Source organism: Ornithodoros turicata, chromosome 9 (genome assembly GCF_037126465.1).
Source record: "Ornithodoros turicata isolate Travis chromosome 9, ASM3712646v1, whole genome shotgun sequence".
In the NCBI taxonomy this organism is placed as follows: domain Eukaryota; kingdom Metazoa; phylum Arthropoda; class Arachnida; order Ixodida; family Argasidae; genus Ornithodoros; species Ornithodoros turicata.
The window spans coordinates 16,688,601-16,712,196 of NC_088209.1; the positions used below are offsets into that span (position 1 = coordinate 16,688,601).

Sequence of the window (23,596 nt, forward strand, 5' to 3'; positions counted from 1 at the left end):
GGGAAGTGAGGAGCTGATGCGATTAGATTAGATTAGAGGCGAAAATAAGGAAAAGTCCGCTGTTGTTAGCCTCAATCTCTGATCTCTGTTGTTCCATGTTACACGTGAATGATGGTTCGATCCACATGATCAATCAATCAATCACGTAATACATGACTTGTACCAGCGGCGTAGCCAGAAAGATATTTCGGGAGGGGTTCTACGGGAACTTTACATGGGAGAGGAGGATTTCCCCCTCGTTTTCCTATCCCAAATGCACTACCAAAGGTGTCATTTCGGGGGGAGGGGGAAAGGGGGTTGAACCCCTAGAACCCCCCCCCCTTTGGCTACGCTAGTGACTTGTACAATAGTAAATACCTACGAGACGGTTATAAAGCTCTAAAACTAAACGTAAACAACGTGAATTCGCCCATCAAGCGAGCTTCAAACAGGTAAGACACAAACATGCAAGACTCCAACGCCCAAGAAACAACGAAATTCAAATATGACTCTCTTCCTGGCCGAAACTAGTGAAGCCGAAAGCTCCATTTTATTTTTCTTTATAATCAGTCAATCAATCAATCTCTTCTTGAGTCACTCGCATTTCTATGTGCAGAATTTCACCGCATAAGATGCTCCCAGCGAACCGTAATTCTGGATAATACGTGTCCCCGGTCCTTATCTTTTTTCTTTAAATTTCGTGTTAGCGCCGCGAAGCAACTGTGGCTATGGGCGGCGTACAGATGTGGACAGATGGAGAGAGGACAGCAGGAAGGTTTACTCCCCTTTTGTGACACTTACGTAATGACGTTAGCGGTCACAAAAAAGGGAGTACGCTCGTGTCTCTCCTTGCTTCTTTCCGTCTTCTTTCTTCTCTCCTCGGTTGCACGCCTTCTTTGCAGCGCCATCTGTTTTCGCATACAATGCAATTCAACATTACCTTCTCAGTGCTGCCCCCACGCGTTGCGTCAGGTATTCACAGAAGGGAAGCGAACTAAATTGAGATGAACGATGAAAGTCACTGAAAAGGTTAGCCAGCTGTAGGACTCGAACCCACATCTTCTGGATTGCCGGTCGAGGGCTCTACCAATTGAGCTAAGCTAACACGCCTTCTCAGCGACTTCCAGGGTGCGTCATCTGAAGGGACAAACCAGCCACTCTCTCTCACTCATCCTCCTTTCACTCTTACATTTTTGCTCACTCACACACACATTCATACGACGGGATCGACGCAGGCGGCAACTGATGAACATGTTCATCAGTTCTTTCATGTTTTAAATTGAGATGACATGTTCATATTTCGCCTAATTATATTCAAAGCGTTACTAAGCGTCTCAAACGACGCATGACAACCGTTACAGATGAGGCTACGTCACCAGTGAAGTCGGCCAAAGGTGATCGGCACAACGCAAACAATTGTGGGATGCTCCGAATTGTTTGCCGCAGACAATGGCGATCACTTGGCATTGCTCTCGGTAGTTCCTTGCAAGTCCGGCAATTTAAAATCGTTCGTGGCGACCCTTACGGGGATGAATGTCATTATCGTGGTCGTAATGGTCGTTTGGTATGGGCGCCCGTCGCGATAAACTGCATGGTGACTTCGGACGGCCACTGGGTGATCTGGATGTTCTGCACGATGAAGAAACCATTCGTTCGCACACCGTTCGTTCCCCGTTCCCTCTTAAGTTGCACTATAGTGTATGCCTGTTTTTAACATAAGAATGACAGGAGAAGTAGTTCATTAACCATAACAGAGTTACTCCGCCTGTGAAATTGGAACAGCGAAATTATACCGCGCACTCTTACATGTATTGCACACTCTTGCATGAAAGGTTGCAAAGTTCTACCTGCTACACTCTTAAAAATGAACTTCACCGCGTGGCACGCTCCTAGCCAACCATTATCTCGAATGATTTCGTTATCTGACCTGATTCGCTGAAAATGGGGGGTGTACGCCTTTTTTGTGACAATTATGAACAGCATAAGTGTCACAAAAAAGGCGTACGCCTCCCGTTTTCAACAAATCAGGGCAGATAACAATATCATTCGAGATGATGGTTGGCTAGGAGCGTGCTATGCGGTGAAACTCATTTTTAAGAGTGTACCTACAAATGATAGGGTTATCACTTCTGATTCGGTGAGCGAGGGGGGCGTACGCCTTTTTGCAACAATTTGGATATATGACAATTGCTTTTACTATCCTTTTACACCCTTTATCAGACGCTATGTTGACCTGCGGGTGGTAACTATAGAAGTTACCACCTTTTCACGCCCTTTTTTCTTAGCACCTTTTTTCAGGTGGTACTTCATGCAGTACCGCCAGGTGCCGCCTTTGGGGTTCCGTTTCTTTCCGTTTATCGATCTAGCTCTATCCAGTTCTTTCAGTTTATCGAGCTTTTTTCTTCTTGTTCTTGCCTACGTTAACGTAATCTTTGTTTAATTTAGAGCTCACACTGGATGTTTTATTTTCGAGGGATTCCAAAAGCAAAAAAGAGCATGTTTACTTCGCGCAAAGCAGAGGAAAGAAGTCTCCTGGGCTCACTTCACAAGGAAATCTGCTGACATTCGCCTGATGGCGTCTAAAAAAAGAGAACAGAACAAAGCCAAGCATTTAGCGATATAGACAGGGCACTACTTTTTATGTCGTACTTTCAGCTTTATAAATACAGCGAAAGCCAAGCGTGCAATGCACTACTACACCAGCTATTTGCTACATATTCGTTCGCATGATACAGTATTCGCAACTGATAGAGATGACATTACCCGGAGTAAAATTAACATAACAAATGCATGGACGAGATCGATCTTCGTACAAGGACCCGAAGAAACGAACACGACTGATATGCAGTCCGAGCACACGGGCATCAAGGCCCTTTTTTTTTCGCCGGCAACTCGAAAATAAGCAACGCCCTATAAGCCTCTCTCGTGTGCTTGATTTATGTTTTCTTTTAGGGGAGGGGGCACAACTTAGGGTGCACAAAAATGAGAAATCTTTGCCGTCGTCTTCTTGCTTCTGGGCTTGCCTCTTTTTCTTTATCTCTCTCTCTCTCTCTTTATCTTTAGGGTAGGAGAGTATGGTAGTCGAATGGGTGGTGGGGGTTCAGGGGCAAGTCTGTCGGTCGGTAGGTAGCATTATTGGTCCGCCCCTGGGGGCCTGTTGATAGAAGACTAGCAGGGCACTTTCAGGGATAGATGCGTGACTGGGTGAAAGAGCTGAGTGGTGAGGGTGAAAAAAAAGTTGCGTGTGCGGTGGTGCATTTTGTTTCTTTTCTTTCTTTCTTTTTCTTTTTTTTTTTTCGGAGGTTGCTTTCGGATATGCGGATCGGCACCGGTGTGGGATGGGATTCATATAGTGACGATGTTGTATATGACGCTGAGGACGATTTTAGCTTTCCTTCTCCCTCTCTTTCTCAAGACACGCGACAATGCGGAGCGGACCCTCATTGGCCTCGTCGAACGATTCGTCCAATCATCGCAAGGAATCGTTTGAGGAGACAATTCGAAGCTTCTCCGCATTGTCGCGCTTGTTGAGAGGGAGAAGCTTTTTCTTTTTTTCCCTATCGATCATAAATCACGAACGACGCAACCGATGAATCCCGTTCCCTTTGTGTCGGTGTCAAAGTAACGGCATATTTCATTCCGCCAGGAGAAATTCTTACACTTCACAGAGAAGCCAGCACATTTGTAGATAAGAGAAAGTCAGCACTATATAGCGGACAAAAAGAAAAAAAAAGTCACGTCATTTCGAGAACTACCAACATGCGCGCTCGTCGACGTGACGTGACAATTAAGAGTCAGCCAATCAGGATCGTGTTTGCAACGGCCGTAGCCAATCACGAACTTGCTTTCAACGGTCGTGTCCATGGAGAAGAACCACCGTCGTCTGCGAGTTATGATTGAACGTCCCGGCGTACTAAATGGGAAAACTTGGAAATAAAGCGCAAAAAGGTCCCAATCTTTCTCAAAACTGATTTTCTGCAAAGCGTCTTGCTCTTTTTATCTAAATATTTAGGTCTGCAGGTTTCAGGTGAGCTGCAATCATTTGCGGATTCTTGAATTCGCAGAACGGTGAATCGTATAGTAGCAGACGAATTCTGGCTCTTAACTGAAAGAGGGAGAGGAGGCAGTGCGCAGGCTCTCTCTCTCTCTCTCTCTCTAGGTGGTGTTGAAACTATCCGTTATTTGCATCTTCCCCCTTTGTCTTTCGATACGGGCCCTCGTTAGGGTAAAAAAAAATGCTCATCGGTCGCTCTTTCGTGTAGGTATCTGTAACGCGCAGCTCTATCTTGGCCATACGACGGTCTGTCGCGTCCGACGGGGGTAACCAATCCGTGGGAGCGACCGCCGCACGAAAGACACGGGGAACGCCCTAATGAGGAGACCGTCAATTAGAGCAACCCGACGCTGATGTGAGAAAAAGACGCTACCGACATTGTTCCCTTTGTCTTCTCACTCATCGTCGCCTTCCCTCTCCCTTTCTCTCTGCCTCTCCTTGCAAGGATTTCTTCTCACGATGGCTTCGATTCCCACGTGCGGTTATATATACCTTTGCGTGGAGGGAAGCGACCTGTGTGCCGTGTCGGTAACCACAGGGTGTGCGTGTCGATTTTGTAAGTGGATGGTATATATATACAGTGAACCCTCGTTATTATGACCATGGTCGTTCCCGAGAATTTTGGTCATAATGCGGGATTGTCATATTAACGGGAGGGGATTTGCAGAGGTTTCACTGCATTGTTCCCAAGGAGTGTGGTCGTAAAGCGGGTATGTCAGATTATCGAGGGTCATATTAACGAGGGTTCACTGTATATGAGATCGTGGTTTAGCGGGTTAATTTTTAGGGTATTATTAATTGGACTTGTGGAAAACACGGGGTGTACGCCTATTTGCGACAATTTTTGCGACAAATGATGCCGGCACAGTTCTCCGTGAAGCCGGCGCAGGAATCTCTGCCCCCCCTTCCCCTCCTGTGATACTTGTGACGTTGCCCTCCTAAGTGTGGCCGAGTACGCCAAGCAGTTCCGTCACAACCGCCACCTTGTGACAATTAGTGTAATGGCATCAGTGTCACACAAAGGCGATTTCATCAAAGAGTGCGTTTACGCCGAAATAAAGCGTTTAATTTCGAAGATAATACTTTTTATAACATGCGAGTCTACTCGCTATTATTATTATTATTACTACTACTACTACACTCTTAGAAATGAACTTCACCGCACAGCACGCTCCTAGCCAACCATAATCTCGAATGACATCGTTATCTGTCCTGATTTGTTGAAAACGGGGGGGCGTACGCCTTTTTTGTGACAATTATGAACAGCCCCAAGCAGCACAATGTACTGAAAGTCGAGTGCAATAGGGGTGGACGGGTAGGTGGAAGGCCTTGAACAGACTCCTGAAACTAAGGAACATTGATAAGACACAAACTGTCCACCCCTATTGCACTCGACTTTCAGTACATTGTGCTGCTTGGGGCATAATGTCACAAAAAAGGCGTACGCCTCCAGTTTTCAACAAATTTTCAACAAACAACGTTTTATTTAGAGACAGGCGGTTTTCTCACAGCGTCCATTCCGCGGCTTCCATGTAGCCAAGTTGGGACACTAATAGTTCGTCGGAGAAAGGGCCTCTCTTCCCTCGGAGTACACCCGCAAAGGAGTAATCACTTTGAAAAGCAATCACCTGTGAGTGGAGATTATATGCCGACGCCGTTGAGACCGCTCCAACTTGACTCGCTCATTTCTCAGACTTAGCGAGCGTGGGTTCATGAACTGTATAGGAGCAGGAAAATGGCGCGGCACCGCGGTCTCGGAGAACACTATAAACGCGCGCAGTGCGTTTTTCTGTTCAGGACATCTTTAGTAAACAGTTCAAAACATCGATATATAACGATATGGTCTTTCAGATTTTTGGTGTACATGTCTCGCCCTATGGCACACAGTGTTGTGGTATAGGCAAAGTAAATTTAACGCTTCTGAATGGTGTATCTTCTACAAAAAGGGAACATGTCAACGCGCGCATTCTGCAGCGAACACTGTGAGGGTGTATTCCGCTTAGAACAACAACAACTATTTTATGATGATGATTGGGGAGGTTCATCGCCCGTTGCTGGTGGTAATGAGGTGGAGGTGGTGATTCAGATGGATGCTTTGCTAACGAACAGTTTTTTTTTTTTTCGACACTGCTATTGTACGTTTTCCGGTGAGCCTATACGGAATCAAAAAAGAAATGTTTATTAATTGGAACACCCATTTCACGCGCGAAAAAATGTTAAAAATAATTATTCTGTAGAAATCGACGGGATGTTCTTTCCTTGTAAATATCAGTCAAGATCCAATGGCAGTATCCATACAAAAACAGGTGGCGCTGGTGGTGGTGGTTGTGACGAGACCGGCTTGCCGTTGTTGGCTTGACTCGCGTGGACAGTGCGTCACCCCCGTAGCTAGGATGTGATAAGATGATATAACGTGAAATGTTGAGATGATGACAACTCTGCGTGACATTTTTTTTTAAATTCCATATTAGCACCGCGAAGCAACTGTGGCCAGCAGCGTGGCTTACAGACGTGGAGAGAGGACAGCAGGCAGGAGTGGGGGACAGGGGATGTGCGGTTAACATGCGTCCTGGGCCGACTTCAGGCTGCGTGACAATTGAGATATATGTTAATTGCAACAAAAAGACGTTATGCTACACTCTCTGCCATATTATATCGTGAAGTTCTACTTTTAGCGTATACATCCTTAGCGAGTCTAATTTTGGCATCAGCGATTCGCCGCGTATGTAGCCGCGTTTCTTACGGGCCAGTTTTAAGCGCATATTGTTATAAGAGGAGTCCTCTATAACGAACGCGGGCTTCTTTGTGAGAAAGAATGCCACCACGAAAGGCGTGTATATATGTATGCGGCCAGACTAGCCCTGCAACATACGAATTACGAGAGGGGGGGCCGAGAAGGGAGGATGCATCTCGTAAGAACACACGGAATGCATAGCAATGGCCTCCGTTAGATGGGCGTAGCCACAAGCAGCATCACCGCCAGGAGAATCGGCAAACCAGTCCGACCGGTAGGCCACCTTATCGTCTATTGGGTGTGCTGGATTTTCTCCGAGAGCCTTTTTTCAGCGGTCATCACCGTACGACTGAGGGGCGGTGGGATGAACTGCAACCTCACCGTTGAGGATGATGGCTCAACTGCACTCAGCAACTGTACGGCTACATCGTACACTCTAAAAAATGGAATTCACCGGACACCACGCTCTTATAGCCAGCCATCATCTCGAATGATATCGTTATCTGTCCTGATTTGTAGAAAATGGGAGGCGTACGCCTTTTCTGTGACAATTATGAACAGCATAAGTGTCATAAAAAAGGCGTACGCCTCCCGTTTTCAACAAATCAGGGCAGATAACGATATCGTTTGAGATGATGATTGGCTAGGGGGCATGCTATGCGGTGAAGTTCAATTTTAAGAGTGTACGTACGCAGCTACATCGTACTCAACCCTGATTTGTTGGAAACTGGAGGGGTAAGCCTTTTTGGGACACTTGTGTAGTTATGATAATTGTCATAAAAAGGCCTACGCCCCGCGCTTTCCACAAATCAGGAGTGATAAACAGCAACTACACTCTTAAAAATGAACTTCACCGCATAGCACGCTCCTAGGCAACCATTATCTCGAATGATATCGTTATCTGCCCTGATTTGTTGAAAACGGGAGGCGTACGCCTTTTTTGTGCCACTTATGCTGTTCATAATTGTCACAAAAAAGGCGTGCGCCCCTCGTTTTCAACAAATCAGTGAAGAGAACGATGTCATTCGAGATCATGGTTGGCTAGGGGCGTGCTATGCGGTGAAGTTCTGTTCTAAGAATTCTTTAAGAAGCAACCGTGAATTCTTTACACCTTTCGGGTAAAAAGAGGTTTTTTTATAAACAGGCACCCTTGTTTCTCATACTGCAGGCTCAACTGAAAGGTGTATTGACAGTGTTGAAAAGTGATTAGGATGTCCGCAATATATCCGACTAAAACAATGTTTTGCGATATGATACGCACTCTATACTGAGATGGTGCTTTCTGTATAGAAAATGAACATTGGAAATGGTGCTTTTTTGGTATAGACTGCATCCTTCAGAAGACGTTTTACAAAACGCACTTCTGTACGGTCATAAACTTACACTACAAAAGTGTAGGTGATATAGTTTATGTCTGAAAGGTGTAAGATAAGGTATTGTATACACCCTCATACAAAAAAAAAAAAAAAAAGAAGAAAGGATGGAGCGGTTACACCTTTTAGGAGGTAATAGTTGTCGCATATGTTGTGCCGAAAAGGTTGCAAAGTTCTACCTGCTTCCAACGAATGATAGGGTCACCGCTTCTGATTCGGTGAGCGAGGTGGGGCGTACGCCTTTTTGTAGCAATTTTGATAATTGGTATTACCACCCTTTTACACCCTTGATCTGAAGCTATGTAGATCAAGGTGGTAAATATACACTGTTAAAACAGAACTTCACCACATACCACGCTCGTTGCCAACCATCATTCCGAATGATATCATTCTGTCTATTGATTTGTTCAAAACAGGGGGGAGGCGCCTATCTGGGACAGATTATCTTGTCCCAGATAGGCGCCTCCCCCCTGTTTTGAACAAATCAGGACACAGAATGATATTATTCGGAATGATGGTTGGCTACACTCTTAAAAATGAACTTCACCTCATAGCACGCTCCTAGCCAACCATCATCTCGAATGATATCGTTATCTGACGTGATTTGTTGAAAACGGGAGCCGTGCGCCTTTTCTGTGACAATTATGACCAGCATAAGTGTCACAAAAAAGGCGTACACCTCCCGTTCTCATCAAATCAGGGCAGATAAAGATATCATTCGAGATGATGGTTGGCTAAGAGCGTGCTATGCTGTGAAGTTCATTTTTAAGAGTGTAGGAGCGTGATATGTGGTGAAGTTCTGTTTTAACAGTGTAGAAGTTAGCACCTTTTCACACCCTTTTTTTTCTTGGAGTGTATACTCCAGACAGTGGTCGTCTATTTAGGAAGTGTATGGCCCATTGTGAAGCGTTGGTAGGCAGAGAACATTAATATTTTCGAAATGCTATGTAGTCAAGGATCCCGTGTTTTGGTAATTAACCCAAGGACCAGATATGTATCATCAGCGCACTATAAGGCATTGTAGTAGCGTGGGAAAAAAAGCACGGTTATCGTTTGTCATACAGATAGCGAGGGCCCTCGTGTTGACTCTGTGGGGGCGGACTATCACCGACAGGGTATTCGTAGATTGCCTCTGAAACTCAGATTACTTTAATGACCTCCAAGATTACGGTGTCATCAGTCGGCCGCTTGGAGATTACAGTTCGACTGCCAGTGTCCGCTTCATTTTTGAAATGAACTGAGGGCAAAAGGTTTTGCAGTGTTCAGGCAAACCATCCGCTAGGAACGCAACGGTACCGATACCGTTCCGATATACTGTCGGTGTTCTAGAAATGTCGATATTTTATGGAATATCCACAAAGCAGAATTTACGAATATACACGTATTGGAGTAGTTACAATCATCCCCGACATGATTTCAAGCAAAACGGGACTTCAGGTCACAATGTACGTTAGCTTAGCAGTCTCTATATATGCGCCTGCAGGGTTTATTCCAAAAGTAAATCAGAGAGCACTCTTAAAAATGAACTTCACCGCATAGCACGCTCCTAGCCAACCATAATCTCGAATGATATCGTTGTCTGCATTGATTTGTTGAAAACGGGAGGCGTACGCCTTTTCTGTGACACTTATGCTGTTCATAATTGTCACAGAAAAGGCGTACGCCTCCCGTTTTCAACAAATCACGGCAGATAACGATATCATTCGAGATTATGGTTGGCTAGGAGCGTGCTATGCGGTGAAGTTCATTTTTAAGAGTGAAGAAAACACCACACACACACACACACACAACGAAGAGAAGAAGAAGAAGAAAAAACGGGGGTGGTGATTTATTGGCAGAAAAAAAAGAAGGAAAGATAAAAGGGAAAGGTCAGCCATGCAGCACGCCTGCTTGCTATTCCCTAAAAAAATAAACATAAATAAATAAATAAAAAGAAACGTGGCTCACAGGGAGCCCAGGAGGCCCGTATGACGGAGAAAAAAAAAACGACATTAGCTAAAAAGTGTCAGTCATAGGGCGTAGTCCTCCTGTTTACAACCCTCTCCAGTCGAGCCAGTCAGATCGCTCGTCTACGTTAACGTTACATCAACGTTAACCTCTCCCCCCGCTCCCCGAGGTATAACCAGGGAACGGTGACGACGTCTGTCAGAAAAAGGCGGCCTCGGTGAAGATAGACAAAGCGACACACAGCCCACAGTCGGTGCCGCGTCATGAACCCGGATCACGTGACAAGTTTGCACGGGGAACCGAAACTTTCCTCTTGTGCGCCATTCGTGATACCCTATAAGCACCGTCACCACTTTAACCTCGCCCATCATTATTGGCGTCTTCCTCCACTATAGCAATACACCCGTTTGTCGGTGTTTTCAGCGCACGATCATTAGTGAGCACTCAAAGACAGCGCCAATGGGCATCGCTTGACGAGGAGAGGTTTGTTAAGAATACAACGAACATAAAGCGGGGAACAACTTCTTCCCTTTTTGGGGAGCAAAAGTTATTGCGGTTGCTGTTGATGGATGCATTGGGCCGTGCCTTGAGCGCGACTCTGTAGTCAGTTTTATGGCGGCCAATTCGGGAAGTAGTTTTCTTTTTCGCAGTAATGACGTCCAAGGATGACTAATGGGTCTAGAAAAAGGAATGCACGGGGTTCGCCCGCTGTGTGTACTGCCAATGTTCTGGCAGTTTTGTGTCGGTCATGTGAGTTGATGCGATGCGAGATGAGGTTCGGGAAATAGTTTTTGAGAATGTGTTAGCAGCTAATTTGCCTTTTGGGGTCGTTCGCGGCGGAAGTCGGTGTCGCAAACACTTTCCGAAAGAGACGAGGGATAGCAAGGGATAGTTTTTATGGACACGAGACAAACAGTCACCGAAGTGAGATAAATAGGAATATAGTATACAGAGAATCGTATAGTACATTAGAATTCGATTCGTCTTTAACTAGTATTTCACAAATGTTACGGATAGCTACGTTACGCATGAAAAATAAAAATTTATAGAGAGGGAGGGAGGCGTACGCCTTTTTTTGTGTGTGTCACTTATCGTATACTACATTCAAAGTGACACAAAAAGGCGTACGCCCTCCTCTCTTTTCGAATACGAAGCCATAACCCTATCATTCGTGCCAATATGGGGTTGGCAAAGAGCGTGCACTCTTAAAAATGAACTTCACCACATAGCACGCTCCTAGCCAACCATCATCCCGGGTGATATCGTTCCCTTCCTTGATTTATTGAAAACGGGAGGCGTACGCCTTTTTTGTGACACTTATGCTGTTCATAATTGTCACAGAAAAGGCGTACGCCTCCCGTTTTCAACAAATCAGGGCAGATAACGATATCATTTGAGATGATGGTTGGCTCGGAGCGTGCTATGCGGTGAAGTTCATTTTTAAGAGTGTACGGCTGCTTGTGACACGTATATACGTGGTTACGATAATTTCCACAAAAAGGCGTATGCTCCAGCTCGAGTCTGTCGTAGAGTTTCGTTCTCAGCGTGCAAGTGACAGTTCTTGCTCGAGATTTTCGCGTTCCTTTAAACTTTACGCGAATTTTTTTTTTTTCAACGCTCGAAACTTCACGAAAATTAGGACGCTCTCAAACAGTAAAGGTTGTTTACACTGCACGGATATGATCTGCCCCTCCGGTATACTGAAACATCTCGTAGCACTTTCAGTCCGAGAGAAGCGCAATCTCGAAAATCTCCAGGGGTCATTGGGACGTACAAGACTCACGATGAGACTATTGTCTTTGTGAACCGCTTCCTTTTTGCCACACACGCACACACACACGTCTCCTTCGAATGGATGCTTTAATAATGGCCGACTAATGTGAGCGTCTATGAAACGGCTCTTTGTAAGACGACTTGCCACTTTCATTTGTCCTCAGACACGAGGGAAAGCTGATTGTTCTAAACTAGGCCGAAAGCCCGGGGAAATTTCAGCGCGTCTGGTATGTGTTTCTCCGTTATGCGGACACGCAAGCGCTGTGCCTGGACAACCGACTGAAATCCATTTCTCCGTAAAGATTTTTTTTTTTCGCCTGCACGAATAACAGTGCTCATCATACCACGGCTGCAAAACCATACCGTGACGTTGATTATTTTCACTAACTTGTCGATGAATTGATTAAATATTCGGTGCTCGCGTCATACTTACACCAAGCAGTCGGATTACAGTCGCTCTTCTTTCCTCTCCTCTAATCTAATCTAGAGACAGTCGACGTCGAAGAGGAAAGGGGGCGTACGCCTTTTTGTGACAATTATCGTATATCCAAATTGCAAAAAAAAAAAAGGCGTACACACTGCTCTCTTTCCGAATCAGAAGTGATGACCCCATCATTCTTGGCAGTCGTTGGCGCGCAGCGTGCTGTGTGGTGAGGTCCTCTTTTTAGAGTGCACTTGAACGCAGTTATAGGTTAACTGTTACAAAAAGGCGTATGCGGCGCGCTTTCCGGGCAGGACTGATAACACACTCTTAAAACAGGACTTCACCGCATAGCACGCAGCTAGCCAACCATCTTCCCGAATGACATCGTTCCCTCCCCTGATTTGTGAACTGGTGGCGTACGCCATTTTTGTGACACTTATGCTGTTAATAATTGTCACAAAAAAGGCGTACGCCTCCCGTTTTCAACAAATCCAGCCAGATAGCGATATCATTCGAGATATTATGGTTGGCTATAGGAGCGTGCCATGCGGTGAAGTTCATTTCTAAGAGTGTGGTGTGTGGTGAAGCCTGTTGAGTTTTTAAGAGTGCGGCAGCGGCATCCTTGAAACGTCTCTTTCATGTGCGACGCCTCTACACTCTTAAAAACAAACTTGACCACATAGCATGCTCCTAGCCAACCATCATCCCAAATGACAACGTTCTCGTCCCTGATTTGTTGAAAATGGGAGGAGGAGCCTATTTTGTGCGGTGCATAATGACACAAAATAGACTCCCTCCTCCCGTTTTCAACAAGTCTACACTCTTAAAAATGAACTTCACCGCATAGCACGCTCCTAGCCAACCATAATCTACAATGATATCGTTATCTTCACTGATTTGTTGAAAACGGGAATGCCTTTTCTGTGACAATTATGAACAGCATAAGTGTCACAAAAATGGCGTACGCCTCCCGTTTTCAACAAATCAGGGCAGATAACGATATCATTCGAGATGATGGTTGGCTAGGAGCGTGCTATGCGGTGAAGTTCATTTTTAAGAGTGTGCTATGAGGTGAAGTTCATTTTAAAGAGTGTACGTTGATTATACTCCGAGTGAATGAACCAGCCTTGACGACACGCGATGCAAAAGGGGATAGCCGTTCGCCATTGAAAGACAACTTTTTCTCAAGAGAACTGGGCGTCAGAGCGGAACCTGGGAAACGTCTACGTGCGTTTCTCACGTCTTCTCGGCAATCATCCGAATAGGCCGGAAAGCAGTCACTCTGTACCGGTCGTGACGGCAACGACGCGGGCTGAGTTTGCGCAGAAAGTTTACGGGGCAGAATGACTCGTGTGGAATGTGCTTAACTTTACGAGAATTTGTGTCGGTTCCGTTTCATCGACGGTGCCTTATAAATGACGGCGATCGATGCTGATACTGCGTTACTCCTGGAAAAGAGCTTCATCGCACAACACGCTCCTACACTCTTAAAAACAGAGCTTCACCGCATAGCACGTTCCACTAGCCAACCATCATCCCGAGGGACGTCGTTCTGTCCCGTGATTTGCTAAAAACGGGGGGCGTACGCCGTTTTTGTTATGTGGTTTATAATTGCCGCAAACAATTGCGAACGCCCCCCGTTTTCGTCAAATCAAGGGAGAGAACGGCTAGGAGTGTGCTATGCAGTGAAGTTATGTTTCTACACTCTTAAAAATGAACTTCACCGCATAGCACGCTCCTAACCAGCCATCGTCTCGAATGATATCGTTATCTGCCCTGATTTGTTGAAAATGGGAGGCGAACGGCTTTTTTTGTGACGCTCATATGCAGCACATAATTTCCACAAAAAAGGCGTACGCCCCTCGTTTTCAACAAATCAGTGAAGAGAACGATGTCATTCGGGATTACGGTTGGCTATTGGAACGTGCTATGCAGTGAGCAGCAGCTGTTTTAAGAGTGTAGCCACACCATCACTCCGAATGACGTCGTCCTCTCCCCTGATTTGTCGAAGACTGAGGTGTACGTCTTTTATGTGACACTTACGCAGAGTTATGGTAATTACCGCAAAGGGGCGTACGCCCGCGCTTTCCACAAATCTGGAGCGGTATCATACACTCTTAAAAATGAACTTCACCGCATAGCATGCTCCTAGCTAACCATCATCTCCAATGATATCGTTATCTGCCCCGATTTGTTGAAAACGGGAGGTGTACGCCTTTTTTGTGACAATTATGAACAGCGTAAGTGTCACAAAAAAGGCGTACACCTCCCGTTTTCAACAAATCGGGCAGATAACGATATCATTCGAGATGATGGCTGACTACACTCTTAAAAATGAACTTCACCACATAGCACGCTCCTAGCCAACCATCATCCCGAATGACAACGTTCTCGCCCCTGATTTGTTGAAAACGGGAGGAGGAGCCTATTTTGTGCCCATTATGCACGGCACAAAATAGGCTCCTCCTCCCGTTTTCAACAAATCAGGGGCGAGAACGTTGTCATTCGGGATGATGGTTGGCTAGGGGCATGCTATGCGGTGAAGTTCATTTTTAAGAGTGTACTCTCGGTCTACCTACTACAACTCTATCCCTTGTAACGTACGTACACAGGTGGCGTTGTATTGGCAAGAATAAATGACCACGCAGGGCCCTACTATATAAGACACTGCCGCCACAGCTTCTCGGCATGTAGAGCCCGGCGATAGACACCAAATAACAACGCCGGACAAACCGCGTTGCGTCAGAAGGACAAACTGTTCAGAGGTCGGCCACCGATTGACAATCACGGAATGCGGACCAATCCATTCCATGGGAAACTAACAACGACACATGAGAAGTGACCCCGCGAGCAAAAAACCGGCTCCCGAGTAGTATTCATTTTTATCACCCATTTTACGACAACGTCGGAAAGAAACTCAACCAACGGGTCGAGCTCGCCTTTAGGAAAAAAAAAAGAAAAAAAAAAAGATTGCGCCAATTCGAAAGGTAGGACAATCTTGTTCTGGTATATTTTTCTGAACCTGTCCAGGCAGGCGATTCATATTTCTGTCGGGTTTTCGCGAAATCTTTGTGCGGCGACAACGTTTTTTTTTCTTTTTTCAACTATACAGTCTCAGCTCGAGCGGTCTCTCTATTTTTTTTTTCTTTGGGGGGGGGGGGGAAGAAAAGAAAGAAATGCAGGTTTTTTCGGCGCGCTCCAACTTTTTAGTGAAAGTATCGCCCTTGGCAAAAAAAAAAAAAAAAGGAAAAGAAGCGGAACAAAGAAAAAGAGTGCAATTCCTGTAGAGTGGGGAATACGAAAGGGAGGAGGTTAGCGGTGAAGGAATGTTGTGAGTGTGTTTGTCGGGAATCGGGACCTTTATAAGTATATTCCAACACCGACCAACTTTGTGTTCGTGAACAAGTTTGGGGGTTGCGATCGCTTGGGGGGGCTGGATCGCGTCATTTTAGGTTCTTTCATGTTCCTTCTGTGGAACTTGCTGGGGTCGCGGCCCCCTTTCCAGGTTTCAGTACCCCGATCCAAACCAAGGAAAAATGAAATAATAATAAGAGATAAAAATGAAAATAAATAAATAAAATACCACACCCACTTTCCGCGGGTGTGGTAGTGGAGCTGGTCACATAGAGGCGTCATTGGCAGAAAAAAAGAAAGAAAAAATAAGAATGGGCGAATCGGGGCCTTGATTTGAGAGCATCTAATAATAATAATAATAATAATAAACAAAATAGAAAAAGTCGCGTTCCGTTTGAACAGAAGCACTTCGTTTGTGCGTACATTATGTCTTGGAGCTCAAAAAGACGCGAAAATATCATTTTATGGGATAATCTTATATTGAAGGTTTAGGCTAGACTGCAATGTCTGACCATGTCGCGATAGTGGACTCGTCAGCAGTGATTTATCCAAACACCCCAACACCCCCAATTATTTCCCATGTAACTGCACCCCCCCCCCCCCTATTTTTTTCTAAACCCCACCCCCCTCCCGAGCTTGCTGCTCTGTGTAAACTACAGCTCATGAGTCCGAGTAAAATAACAGGTATTTGAACGAAACGTTAGACCCCCGGTGCTTGGGAACGCAAGATTTTGAAAATTTGGCAGATTTCTAAACATCGCACACATGTGGTGGTGCTGACGGGTGGAACTGCTTTTATTAGTCGGCCACGCTCAGGCGGGAAACGTCAGAACTAACACGGAGGGGGGGGGGGGGGGGCGATCGTGCATCCTGGACCGACTTCACGGGGAACTGTGCCGACATTTGTCTTGAAGCCCCGTACGAGGCTTCACCCCCAGACAGCTCAGCCGGCGCCCGGATACGAACCCGGGTCACCTCCCAGGTGGTGACACCCGTATACAGATGTGGTGGTGGTGATAGGGCTTGCCGTTGTCGGCCTCACGTATGTGGGCAACGTCACGACTCACGCCCTGGGGGAATGTGCGTCCTGGGCCGACTTCTAAGGGAACTGTGTTTCACTCCATGAACCTTATACCAGCCAATCACATAACGTGAACGTTGTCCCGCACGCGCGACTAATGCAAATTGTCTTCTTCCCCTTTCAGTTGCCAACCGTTGTACGTGGGGGAATACTGCCAACACATGAACCCGTGCCACGCGGGACCGGGACCTCGCTGTCAAAACGGCGGCACCTGTAACGTCGAAATGAGTGTGACGAGTGGACCCAAGTTCACGTGTAGCTGCCCCGTCGGGTTCACAGCTTCCATGTGCGAGATTGCCGTTGCCAGCGCTTGCGACGAACGACCGTGCGAGAACGGTGGGACCTGCTCCTTGGTCACGCTGGAGAACTACACTTGCTCTTGCGCTACGGGCTACAGAGGTAAACGTTTTTTTTTCGCGCGCAAGTTATGACGCCCTTCAGGGGGTACATAGTTTTCTTCCCTCTACAGGCAAGAAATGCGAGCTGGTGGACCACTGTGCCTCCCAGCCGTGCCGCAACTATGGCACGTGTCGATCCAATAAGTCCACGTATGAGTGCCTCTGTCCTTCGGGATTCAGCGGTCCTACATGCTCGGTGGATGTCGACGAGTGCCAGGCTAGTCCTTGTGATCATGGCCAATGTCACAATACAGTGGGTTCCTTCAGGTACGCGTCGCCCAAAAGACGTTTCTTCTTTCTTTTTTTTCTTTCTTGTGCATTTCGGCTCGGATGGTCTAATTTGACGGTTCGCACATGCAGTTGCGTCTGTGACGTCGGCTACACGGGCCAGAAGTGCGAGTCTCGGTACATCCCTTGTGAACCCAGCCCGTGCCAGAACGGAGGAACATGCCGACCCGTAGACACGCTCAGCTATCAGTGCCTATGCGCTCCAGGTGAGAAGGCCTTTCTCTAAAGCAAAGAAGCACAGGTAACCCTCCCAGTTATTTCGAGGCACTGATGGACTCTCCATGTAGGATTCACGGGCACGAACTGCGAAGTCAACGTGGACGACTGTCCGGGAAACCTGTGCCAGAACGGAGCGACGTGTCTTGACGGCGTCAACTCTTACACCTGCCACTGTCCGCCGCCTTACACGGGACCGTACTGCAGTCGGGACGTAGACGAGTGCGCTCTGCGCCCGAGCGTGTGCAAGAACGGCGCCACGTGCACCAACACCATGGGCGGCTACTCTTGCATCTGCGTCAACGGCTGGACGGGAGCGGACTGTTCGGAAAATATCGACGACTGCGCAGCGGCGGCGTGCTTCAACGGAGCCACCTGCCACGACAGGGTCGGATCCTTTTACTGCCAATGTGCCCCCGGAAAGACAGGTAAAGAACAGCTGTCGCTTCTCGTAATTAGGTCTCTATTACGCTTATCGGAAAGTGTCGTACGAGCTTCTATAATCCGTGCCGTTCTATGAATGAGGGCTTGCATGTGCGGGCAAATGGATGTCGTCGGAGGACGCGGAAGGTGGGTTCAGTTGGGGGAGTATCCACGGAATATTCTTGTGGAAGAAAGGAAAATGCTAACGAGCCGGAACTTCCACCGCGTCCTACATTGAGCACTCGCACACCGCGGCGGAATACCGAGAATGGCTTACGGGACGGATAGCAGACGACACCCGTCGGCTGTGTCGTCTGCTACGGATTATGTTGTGGCTGTGCTGCAGGATATTCCATGACGTTGTACATCTTCCGCTGGAATATTCTTGGGAATGCTGCTCGTGTGAACACACGGTATGGGCGATGTCTGCGACTACATAATGTTTACGGCTGGAATTGTAGGGCAGGTACCAGATCGTCCGAGTACATGCACCTCAGGCTAGTGCCTGCATTAGACTTTAGGGAATCTGCATGTCTTATGTTGGGGCTTTGACCACAGGCCTTCTGTGTCACCTGGACGACGCCTGTGCGAGCAACCCCTGTAACGCCGGAGCAATCTGCGACACGAGTCCCATAGACGGCACCTACTTGTGCTCCTGTCCCAACGGCTTCAAGGGTGTTGATTGCACAGAAGACGTCGACGAGTGTGCCGAGGGCTACCCCTGCGAACACGGCGGGACCTGCGTCAACACGCCAGGTTCCTTCCGATGCAACTGCACCCGTGGCTTCGCGGGGCCGCGGTGCGAGCTCAACATCAACGAGTGCGATTCCAGCCCTTGCCAGAATGACGGGACGTGCCTGGACGAACGCGGAGGATTCAGATGTGTCTGCATGCCAGGTTAGTACTTTTTGTCTCTTTTCCAACTGAAAGTTAGACAAAGAGTTGTGAGTTATGCAACCGAGTTGTATTGAAGGAGTGCAAATACGGTTGAAGGCGATTATATATACATCGTAATGAACCTCAAGAATTTGGTAATAATTTCGTAATACGTGATGCCCGAGTACATAACTTTGAAGTGTACTCAGCGTTAGTAGAACGGATATACATTTCAAGTGGCTCACGTCACATTTCTGAGCTTGGGTTTGCCAGCTTACGACTCTTGCTTACATTTTATTGTCCCCTGAGACGTGACAGTGTATAATGTGTGCGCCGTGATATTAGTCACTCATATCAAATCGTCTCAGCCATTTACACCGCATTGTGCCAATGACACAAATTACTGATTCGAGCACTACCGCGTCACGGATAGCCCAATTAAAACATTCATGATTTTTTTTTCCCACGTCATGTGTAGAGTTCATCTAACACGAGGAACTAACTTAGCCATTAACCCCAATACTTACCACTAACCTCATTGGAGACGCAACCTGATCAGCTAGGTACAACTGGTATCCATGCTATGATGAAAGCGGTGTCCGAAAAGCACGCGATAGCTAACCAATGAGAAAATATCGTTTAGAACAAAGGCGCGCGGTCGAACAAACACGTGGGAAGATGTCACGCAAATGGTCAAGGACTCGTTAATTATTCCTAGCCGTCATAGCGCGCGCAGGAAATGTATCGTCTGCCGTGATCTTCCAAGCCGGTCGCTTCCGAGGGCGAACCTGCTCTAGCGAAATGAGACCAAGGATGACCGCGTGCGCGTCAAAGTGCACTGGATGGTCTTCGTAACTTCCCATAGGCGTCTCTCGGCGATACGGCACGCAAACTGGAGTAAGGTGCAATTAAAAAAGCAGAAGGTTCGAAGAAGGCACAACCGGACTTGGGCGGGAGTCACACGCGCTTGCGCAAACACTTGGCTTGACTGTTGGACGGAAACGAAACCGAAACAAATCCCATTACATGCGCAAAAATATTTAGGTTAAATTCACGGGCGAATTTTATGGCCAACGCTTTCGGCCGCTGTGACGTCACTTGTGAGCAGTTACGGTTCACACCAACACCGCTATCTGCACGAAACCTCTTGTCGATAATCGACAATATTTCGTGTTGGCAATACACTGAAGGAGTCACGGTCAAAGGTGCAGCCTTATCAGGAAGTTGATCACACAGAACTCCGACATAAACCGTGTGTGCGGTGCGCGAGCTCTTCATGTTTTTTTTTTCCTTCTGCACGGTCTTCACTCTAGCGAGGTGGGGGACACGCGCACCTGGTCGACAGGGGGAGCCACATCCGCCGTTCGGGCACTCTCAAAGCCATGGGAAAAATTGGGAGAGGGCACGCTCTCTCAAGCAGTAGCAGACGAGTGCGTCCATTCCCTTCCCGACGTAGTTTCACGACAAGGCACCGGAAGCGAAGTGTTTTTCCCCCACCATTTTTATTTCGTTCATCTGCTTCTGCCACCTTATATGATTCTTAGGGCTGCTTAAGTTTTTTATCAGAGTATGTCTATCTGTGCGAATGCGAATGTTTCACTGTTTTTCGGGAAAGGACGGGGGGGTTCTTACATCTTCGGCAACAGTGTTCTGGCGGATTCTGTAAGATCGTCGATGTGAAACGAAAATACACGAAAAAATGAAAATACTGTACGAAGCAGAACGAGAGAGAAGCTTCCAGTCTAAAGGGAGATGAGCCTAGGCGAGCTCCATCTTGGAACAAACACAGCACACATAATGTTAATTGTTCTTTATACTTACTACTACTAACTAAATGATCATTGTCTCTCAAGGGACCTTTGGAGGTATATTTAAAAAATAAAAAAATAATACCAATTACTACTTGTGAATTACTTGACTTCCAACCAAACTTCGATTGAACGGAACCTGCTGCCAGCGTCTGCCAGCGTTTAGAATGAAAAGAAGCGTGTTTTGTCATATGTCTAGGCACATCATTGAGGTTGCATCATTGAGGTGCAACCAACAGAGTAAAACGTATGCCAAATTTTATTGCGTGTACGCATTGCACACTCGCTTAATTGTTTCGAAAAAAAAAAAATCGAAGAATGAATAGCTATAAGTCAATAAAAGGTTGATCCGATGAATGGCTACGCCTTGCCGCAACAGCGCTTGAGAGCACCATTGCATTTCTCAAAACGAACTTGTAGTCGCATGGCAAGCAGACGAGAAGCTTGGCAGACGACGCTTCCTCTCCCCTCTCTCTCTCAAGCTCTGCTCCCTCCTCAGAACAGGTTTCCCTCGCTGTTGGCTTCCCACTTGCTCCTCCTCGAGCTATGTCACAGTAAATGCGCCGAATGCCACGTAATATCACAACCCTAAAATTCGCGCGTTTCCTAACAATGACGGATAATAAGCTCATATGCAGTTGTGTGCTCTTGCAAACAAACGCACGAGGACCCGTTTTGGATGCCCGTATGTTAATCTCCGTGACTCCAATATAATTTGTCACTCTTGTTTTTGTCAAACATATCTGTGGTCTGGCGTGTAGTACGAATTCGAAATCAATCCAAGAACGCGGGTGTGCAGAAAACTACTTTTTTTTTGTGTGTAGCGATTTGGAAAGTTACGCGCGTACGCAATTACACCGCCGATGCAGATTTAAACGCGTAGAATATGTCTAGAGGCAAGTTTGTGCGCAAGCAATGTCAATTATTCCTGTCCCGTAGCTACCAAAAGCCTCATAATGTGGCATGAAAACTCCGCATAAAGCGCGCCTATGCTTTCATTAGAACCGACCTGCGGCGTTATCACGGAGAATGCGTGTGACAATAAGCGAGAGCGCAACAGTGCTGTGAGAAAACGGCGAGGGAAAATGCTTCGGCGTCGTCTTGCGGGACAAAGAGAAACCGAGAGAGAGAGAGAGAGAAAGAGAGGGGGCGAGGACACGCTGTTCCCAGGGCGGGCAGCAGCCTTCCCGCCACTCCCACGACCTCAAGAAAGAACCCACTGGGCCTTTTCTTCGTCCGTACGAACCGGCCTAGAAGTGAGTTGAGCGCGCGATTCACGGGTTGATTGCTTGGCAGCAGGCGCGCTGGCTCGAAAACGGGCTGGACTTTGCGTCGCGACGGTTACGCTAAAAATATTCGCGATGATTATATAGTTACGTTGAACAGGTTCTCCAGGGGTAATTGATTGTTTATTGAGCAACTGTGGAATATATCCGCGAGCGATTGTGGAATTTTCGCGAAGCATTCGGGAAAATAGTGGAAGTACCTTCTCATTGGAGATGCATGTTTAGGAAGTTCTGGGCATAGAATCTTTTCGTTGATGACCTTTAAATAAATGCATTATTTAGTCAATAACTTAAAATTCGATTGCTTACATCAATGTAATAAATTTAGCTGTATACCAAACCGTAATGCCACTGAAATGTTGCATCAAAATTTCTTATATGTCAGCTACGTAAATGATCAAACCAATGCCAATTCTCCGTCAAAATAATTAAGTTTCCGAAGAGAAAAGTAATGAATGTGCAGTTGCCCAACTCCAAAAGTATTAGGCAAATTACTAATTACTAACTTATCAATGATAGTGCCTCATTGTTAACCAGAGCTGCACCCAAACTGAAATAAAATATCAGCTGTGACAGGTGAAAGACTGGAATAATTTCTATGGCACGCTTGTCTCATGTGAGGATGCACACGTTTTTTCGACTCCTGTTAATGACCTGGTGGTAAACTCCGTGTGCAGAGGCGGATCCAGGATTTTTTCTGAGGAGAGTCCTGCCTTGGACAGCATGCTATTGCACAACCAAGGTCAAATGAAACTCTATGTAGTGACAGCAATTGGGGGCAGCGGAGGCTCAGGACATCTGCCCGTCCACCGCCCCTAAATCTGCCCCTGAGTGTACAGATACACGCGAATAAATAAATAAATAAATAGAAGAAGAACCCTGCCACCCTCCCACCCGCCGTTGCCACTCCTAATGGCGTGCATAAGAGGAGGAGATAACTATTGCCGAAACAAGATGAAACAAAGCGGTTTCCTGTCCTGCAGGATACTCTGGAGTCCACTGCGAGATTGACATAGACGAGTGCTCACCGAACCCCTGTTTCAACGGAGGCATCTGCAACGACCGTATCAACGGTTTCAAGTGCCTCTGTCCAACTGGCTTCACTGGCTCAAAGTGTGAGGTGAACGAAGATGACTGTTCTTCCTTCCCCTGCCGCAATGGTGGATCCTGTTATGATGGCGTCGCCAGCTATACTTGCCACTGTCCCGCAGGTGAGTTTCCGCAACTTATAGGTACAGCATCGATAAATACGCCCTAAAACCTCCCAAAATACTTAGACACTAAACTAAACTATGCACTAAAGATCTTAATTCAGTACATATTATATATGCATATCTAGAGTATAGAATATGCATATTTAGTGCATATTATGTGCATTTAAATGCGCTAAGTTTTGCATATTACATATATGGACTGGCATATTTAATAGTGCCTTTTTAAAATATATACCAAATAATAATTTAAATAGTACATATAATTCGTGCATTTTTAGCATTAAATATGCAGCAAATTTTCTTTTACTTCCGGTATGAAAGCACATTGACAAAAGTTGAGCATTTTATTGGGAGATCACACGGAAATC

At 46.5% G+C, this 23,596-nt stretch overlaps 1 protein-coding gene across 1 annotated transcript in view; it reads left to right on the forward strand.

Annotated features, from left to right (window-relative positions):
* LOC135368211 (neurogenic locus Notch protein-like) overlaps window positions 1-23,596 on the forward strand; it is a 65,440-nt gene that overhangs the window by 29,312 nt on the left and 12,532 nt on the right. Inside the window, exons 3-8 of the mRNA XM_064601351.1 lie at window positions 16,844-17,118; window positions 17,189-17,384; window positions 17,478-17,611; window positions 17,693-18,049; window positions 18,603-18,941; window positions 22,998-23,225. Coding sequence (XP_064457421.1) covers window positions 16,844-17,118; window positions 17,189-17,384; window positions 17,478-17,611; window positions 17,693-18,049; window positions 18,603-18,941; window positions 22,998-23,225 — 1,529 coding nt within the window. The remainder of the gene's footprint in view (window positions 1-16,843; window positions 17,119-17,188; window positions 17,385-17,477; window positions 17,612-17,692; window positions 18,050-18,602; window positions 18,942-22,997; window positions 23,226-23,596) is intronic.